Here is a 7,314-nt window from a genome sequence, read left to right as displayed (position 1 = left end):
CTCTGTGGTCAACATGTGGTCCAGAACTGTAGCAGTGATCCAGCAGAAGACTGGGACTGCACACATGATGTGGAGGCTCCTGGAGGTCTTGATGTGGGAGATGATTATGTTGGACATATCTTCATGACTGAACCTCCTCCTGAAGTACTCGTACTTCTGGGTGTCAGTGAAGCCTCGTACTTCTGTTAGCCTGTCCACACATGAAGGAGGGATCTGATTGGCCGCTGCAGGTCTGGAAGTGATCCAGACCAGAGCCGAGGGAAGCAGGTTCCCCTTGATGAGGTTTGTCAGCAGCACGTTGAGCGATGCCTCCTGTGTGACATCAGAAAGCAGCTGACTGTTGGTGAAATCCAGCTGAAGTCTGCTTTCATCCAGGCCGTCAAAGATGAAGAGAAGTTTACAGACAGCCAGCTTCTCTGCTGGGAGCTTCTGGAGTGTTGGATGGAAAACATGGAGCAGCCTGAGAAGACTGTACTGCTCATCTCCGATCAGGTTCAGCTCCCTGAAYGAAAGCAGAACCAGCACACTGACATCTTGGTTCTCCAAGCCCTCGGCCCAGTCCAGAGTGAACTTCAGCACTGAGAAGGTTTTTCCAGCTCCAGCCACGCCGTTGGTGAGAACCACTCTGATGGCTCCATGTTGATCAGGCAAGGCTTTAAAGATGTCCTGACACCTGATTGGAGTCTCATGGAGGATGTGGGTCTTGGAAGCGGTCTCCAGCTGCCTGATCTCATGTTGRGTATTAACCTCTTCACTCTGTCCCTCWGTGATGTAGAGCTCAGTGTAGATCCTGTTGAGGAGGGTTCTACTTCCTSTTTCATCAYCTTCAGTCAAACTTTCACATCTCCTCCTCAGACTGATCTGATGTTCATCTAAAABCTCCTGCAGACCAACATCTGAGGGAAAATGGGACAYAGAGMAGATGTGAGTTCTGCAGCAGAAACTCCAACATTTTGATTGGAGCTTCAATCTGAAGGAYGTTTCTAATGATCTGAACTCTTCAACAATGTGTCTGTATTAAAACAACAGGTGGACAGAAATGTCTTACCTTGGACACAGCTGCCCTGACTGTCTGTCTGTAGTCCACTTCTGCTTCTGGATCTTTGTCCTGATGAAGAACTGGAAGAACAGGAAGTGTTGATCAGATCAGTTCTAACATCTCTGGCTGCTGCTTCACTCTGACTCCAGGATGAGAAAACTGCTGTTAAAAGCCCTGAACTACCAGAGAACACTAAAATTAGAAACATATTGTGCAAAAATGATGCAGAAAAACTGATCCATGCATTTATCATGTCTAGGATGGACTATTGTAATTCTTTATTATCTGGGTCCCTAGGGATGCGCTTCAGGCATGTCACATTAGGAGAAGACCTTGAGGAAGACCCAGGACATATTGGAGAGACTAGGTCTCTCAGCTGTCCTGGGGAACACCTTGAAGTCCTCCCAGAAGACCTGGAAGAGGAGACTGAGAGAAGAGAGGTCTGGACTTCTCTGCTCAAGCTGCTGAACCCTGTGACCTGACTTCAGATAAAGTGAAAGGTAAGAGATGGATGTGCTTTCTGGCCAATTCAACCACGCCAAATGTGACGTCCCCCCAGCTGCCCAGCTTTCATCCAACTGAATGGTTATGGCTTCTTCAAAGCCCAACCTAAATAGTCAATCTGACCAATCACRTCTTTAACAAACTCCTCCCACACAACAAGAAACTCCCACTTAGTGACTGCAGATACCCCCTTCTCTGTGTTTACAGTAATGTTGTTATTAAACAAGTAAAGTTGTAAAGTGCTGCACCTGTAGATCTGTTCCCTGCTTCACTTTATTCATTTACAATAAAATGTGTAATTTATGTACAGGAAGTGGTGTCTAACATTACTGCATCAGAGGTGGTGGTCCCTCTCTTTACTCCGAGCTTTATGTCTGATTGTTTACCTCTTCATTACCTGTGCAGGTGAGCTGTGCGCTGACAGCAGCAGCTTCACACACAGTCACTCCTCTTTGTTCACAACACAAATACCAGAGAACAGAGAGACAAATGCTTGTCCTCCACACTACTGATTTATGAGTGTCTCTGACTATCAGGTTTTAGGCAGGCAAAAATACCTAGGGCGCAGGCAGGTTCAAAAATGGWAAACAAGGTCTTTAGTCAAACTCAAAAGGCTGGCAGTGCAGCACAAAAACTCTCTTGAAAGTAACATGGAGACAGGACAAAGTCAGGGCAGACTGAACAATGATCCGAAGAAGACAGAAGACAAGACTCAGAATATAAAGCAAACAAATTAAGGGACAGTGGGAAACACCTGGGGAAACACAAGAGGAGACAGTTGAGCGAGGGTGGGGCTTCAGGGCAGACAAAGACAGGGAAACACTGAAACAAGAGAAAACTAAGGAAAATAAACACAGATTATGACAGGATCATCCCCTCAACGACGGCTCCCAATGTCGAAAAGAGGAGATGGATGAGACTCAGGAAAGCACATGACAACACAGACTCAAGGACAAAACATACTGAGTTCACGGGGGTGGCCAGGAGACCACCCCACACAGAGCAGAAGATCCTGAGGACAGCCAGGAGACCATCCAAAGCAAGGCCCAGCAGGAACAGCAACAGACGTAGAGCCACAGGAGGAGTCAGGAGCAGACGTTGAGCCAAGGGAAGAGGCGGGAGCAGACGTGGAGCCAAGAGAGGAGGCGAGAGCAGATGTGCAGTTAAGGGAGAAGACGGGAGCAGACGAAGAGCCAAGGGAGGAGAAGGGAGAAGACGATGAGCCGGCAGAGGTTGACGGAGGCAGAGTGTCAATGACGGCGAACACATGCGATGAAGAGGCGACGGGCGATGACCCAGGCAATGAGGAGGTGACGACAGCTGACCCAGGCGATGAGGAGGTGATGGGCGACGACCAAGGCGACGAGGAGGTGACGGGCGACAACCCAGGCGATGAGGCGACGGCAGCCGACCCAGGCAATATGGAGGCGACGGATGATGACCCAGATGTCGTGAAGTTGCCGGAAGCCGACCCACGAACCTCAAGGACCGCCGACTCGGGCCTCGCTAACTCAGGAGACACTGGGACCGCCATCTCAGGAGGCACTGGGACCACTGACTGTGAAACCACCGGGACCACCGAGTCTACTGACTGTAGAACCACCGGGACCACCGACTCTGGGACCACTGATTGTGGAACCACCGGGACCACGTCTCTGGGACCACTGATTGTGGAACCACCGGGACCACCTACTCCGGAACTGGGACTGGAACTACCAACTCAGAAACTGAGACCACCAATTCAAGAACTGGGACAGAGACCACCAACTCAGGAAACTCAGGAACAGACTCAAATGGCCCAGTAGACTTAGATAACCCGGTAGACTCAGATGACCCAGATGACTCGGCTGCCAAAACAGCCGGCTCGGGCAGCAAAATTTCAAGCAGCACAGGAGCCGACCCAGGAAACACAGAAGGGGTGGAAGGGTGGGCGTTCAGACGCTCAGCCTGGACTCGCCTAGTGTAACGGGTGCATGCACGTCCATTAAAAGTATGATCTTGACCTGATGCACTTCCGTTAACTTTAGTTAACCTGCGTTGTGTTCTTTTGTGCTGCGCGGATTGAAGAGGGGCCACGACTCAGATGAACACAGGATACATCTTTATTTATGGCTCTGCACAAATAATAAAAAAAATGCAAATCCTTGTCACATGCAGTCTCTCCTACACAGCTCATCAGTCCCTCCTCTCAGATAGCAAGGCCCAGACTGAGCTTTAGAGTACACATACAACCTGGATTTTTCTACAATAATTTTAACAAAACAATAGAACACAGATGAATACAACAGTAAAAATTGCATTGTACGTACCTGCACAAATAATAAAAAAAATGCAAATCCTTGTCACATGCAGTCTCTCCTACACAGCTCATCAGTCCCTGTTAGCAAACACATGGAGACCATCATAGCTAGCTTAGATGCACATGTGCTTCCAACTCTCATTATAACTTCTAAGAACTTACATATAGGTCACATAACCGCATGCTAACATTTGTATTTTAGCAGTGGTGTTTTCCATCAAGAATGGTTTATGTTTGAGAACAATTTAATTACAATAGAAATGCATTTTACTGGCAGGAGCCTTACAATACATACCTCCTCTCAGATAGCAAGGCSCAGACTGAGAGAGAGGAGCTGCTGCAGCAGTCACATGTTCAGTTTCTTAAAGAGACAGTACAATYACAATAGTGCAATGATTATTGAACAGTAATTTTAGTACAAAAATGGCCATAAACTTGCCTATGAACATAAAATAAACAGTTATATAAAGGATGTGGTGAAATTCAAACAAAAATGAAATTATTCTTTTTTTCTCTTGGTTACACTAGCAKACTCGCTGACYCTCCGATGGCCAGGCAGGAGCAGCAGATTGGGATGCCTCGCCATAACGTCCTTGATCTGCTGGCAGAGTGTCTTCACCGCAGGGGTCTAGGACCACCAGAGGATCATCAGTGATCTGCTGATCAGGGGGTGCGTAGACCCTTCCTCCCACTGCGGCAGAGACGGGACCAGTTCCTCAGAGGCAGGTAGGAAAAAAATCATTCTTGTTGGGTCTAGGCGGAGAGGCAACAAAATCATCTGCCTTGTAAAAAGGCAGGCCAGAAAAACCTTTTCCTGCAGGCTGGGCACATGGTGGGATTGTTATATCACGTTTTAAGCAGGCAAAAATACCCAGGGYGCAGGCAGGTTCAAAAATGGAAAACAAGGTCTTTAATTTAAATMAAAAGGCTGGCAGTGCAGCACAAAAACTCTCTTGAAAGTCCAGGTAACAAGTAACATTGAGACAGGACAAAGTCAGGGCAGACTGAACAATGATCCGACAAAAAGACAGAAGACAAGACTCGGAATCGGAAACACCTGGGGAAACATAAGGAGACAGGTGAGCGAGGTCGGGGCTGCAGGGCAGAGAAACACAGGGAAACACTGAAACACTAGAAAACTAAGGAAAATAAACAGATCATGACACTGACTCACATTCTATAAAACTAAACCTTTTCCTACATCTGAGCTTCCTTTTAGATGTCAGATCATACAGAGGAGAATCATTCACACAGGAAAGATTTACATATTTAAATGAAGACGTTTCTGACCTGAGCTCAGCTCCATGTTTGTTGAGATGTTTGAAGGAAAGAAGCACAGAAACATGTGTGCACAGTTTGATCAAACTCATTATTTCTGTGTGTACACATGTTTCACATTTTGTCACTACAACGAGTTTTAGTATCAATCTGGACTCTTCGATTAATGAGGCTCCTGGACTGAAGGATTGGTTTGATTCAAATATTTTAATGTGTAAAATATGAGAAAACAGCTTGATAATTTAAAAACAGTTTACTTACCTTTTGTCTTTAGGGTCAGGCTCATTGTTGAGGTCTGGGGGATTGTCTCTGGACCARTCACTCTTCATGGACAGACAGCTGGGTCCTGGAGTGTCAGCAGGTCCTGCAGGTTCTGGTCTCTGTCTGAGGTTCTGACCTCTGAAACACAAACATGTTCTTCACATAAATCAGTGAAGAAAAGCGTTTCAGAAGCTCTGAACACACAGACTGCTGCAGAGACTCAGAAGGTCTCATGTCTGGATCAGTCCTCAGATCAGAGTCCAGCTTCTTGTGTTGGACAGCAGAGATGATCCAAAACATCAGAACAGAACCACTGGTTCTGTTTAATTAAACCAGTTCAGTTTAATTAAACCAGTTCAGTTTGATTAAACCAGTTCAGTTTGATTAAATATTTTAAAGTGTAAAACACAAAGAGATGTTTTTAAATCAGAAAATGTTCTTACGTTGTGTCTGAGGGTTCTGGTTTGGACTTGAATAGACCACTGAACCTCTCCTCAACTTCCTCCATCTTCTGCTCTTCAGTCACTCTGAGAGAAAAAAACAGTCAGACTCAGTTTCAGGTGGTTCAGGTCCAGTCCTGTTCCTGTAGCTCAAAGATCACCTGAACATCCAGTTTGATCAGAAGCACAGAAAACTTTTAGTTTTTCGTTTCCTGACTCATTTCAAAAAAGTCAAATTTCTAAATTCAGGATAAGAGCTGTAAATGATTTAGAGAAGCATTTCTGACTGATTAACTGCAGTTCTGTGGAAAAACACAAACGTTTGAAGAATGGAAGAGGAGCAGCAGAGTGACGCTTCATGTAAAAACTGTTTTTAAAGAACAGGACGTTGATCCAGTTCCTCTGGTTCAGGAGGTCCAGCCTGATCTGTTTCAGCACAGAACATTTCTGAAAAAAAAATGTTTCTGAGAAAAATCTGTCCACTACTGCAGTCACACGGTACTTGTACTTAATACAAATACTACAACTAATAATAAATATCACTAATATCAGTAAATATTAACAATCAAACAGCCTCAGAATGAAAACTTTAGGAGTAAAAACCATAAAACAGGAAGTAGAAGAGCAGCAGGTTTTAACAAACCTGAGACCTGGTTTAGTCTGGTCCTGACCTGAGACCTGGTTCTGTCTGGTCCTGACCTGAGACCTGGTTCAGTTTGGTCCTGACCTGAGACCTGGTTCAGTTTGGTACTGACCTGAGACCTGGTTTAGATTGGTCCTGACCTGAGACCTGGTTTAGATTGGTCCTGACCTGAGACCTGGTTCAGTTTGGTACTGACCTGAGACCTGGTTTAGATTGGTCCTGACCTGAGTCCTGGTTAAGTTTGGTCCTGACCTGAGACCTGGTTCAGTTTAGTCCTGACCTGAGACCTGGTTATTTTGGTCCTGACCTGAGACCTGTTTCAGTTTAGTCCTGACCTGAGACCTGGTTATTTTGGTCCTGACCTGAGACCTGTTTCAGTTTAGTCCTGACCTGAGACCTGGTTTAGTTTGGTCCTGACCTGAGACCTGGTTTAGATTGGTCCTGACCTGAGACCTGGTTTAGTTTGGTCCTGACCTGAGACCTGGTTCTGTCTGGTCCTGACCTGAGACCTGTTTAGTTTGGTCCTGACCTGAGTCCTGGTTTAGTTTGGTCCTGACCTGAGACCTGGTTCAGTTTGGTCCTGATCTGAGACCTGGTTCAGTTTGGTCCTGACCTGAGACCTGGTTTAGTTTGGTCCTGACCTGAGACCTGGTTCTGTCTGGTCCTGACCTGAGACCTGTTTAGTTTGGTCCTGACCTGAGTCCTGGTTTAGTTTGGTCCTGACCTGAGACCTGGTTCAGTTTGGTCCTGATCTGAGACCTGTTTTAGTTTAGTCATGACCTGAGACCTGGTTCAGTTTAGTCATGACCTGAGACCTGGTTCAGTTTAGTCATGACCTGAGACCTGGTTC

The 7,314-nt window shown here is 46.1% G+C and overlaps 1 protein-coding gene across 1 annotated transcript in view; it reads right to left on the bottom strand.

Moving 5' to 3' along the window:
- LOC106510825 (protein NLRC3) overlaps positions 1-6,032 on the bottom strand; it is a gene marked incomplete in the record, with an annotated part of 11,962 nt that extends 5,930 nt beyond the window's left edge. Inside the window, 5 exon segments of the mRNA XM_013999551.1 lie at positions 1-896; positions 1,049-1,119; positions 5,382-5,519; positions 5,825-5,908; positions 5,983-6,032. Of these exon segments, the coding sequence (XP_013855005.1) occupies positions 1-896; positions 1,049-1,119; positions 5,382-5,519; positions 5,825-5,908; positions 5,983-5,990 (1,197 nt within the window).
- Positions 6,033-7,314: the final 1,282 nt, after the last annotated feature.

This window comes from Austrofundulus limnaeus, unplaced genomic scaffold, assembly GCF_001266775.1.
Source record: "Austrofundulus limnaeus strain Quisiro unplaced genomic scaffold, Austrofundulus_limnaeus-1.0 Scaffold2340, whole genome shotgun sequence".
In the NCBI taxonomy this organism is placed as follows: Eukaryota; Metazoa; Chordata; class Actinopteri; order Cyprinodontiformes; family Rivulidae; genus Austrofundulus; species Austrofundulus limnaeus.
Note: the sequence above shows the minus strand (reverse complement) of the source record. Positions and strands in the feature narration are given on the sequence as shown.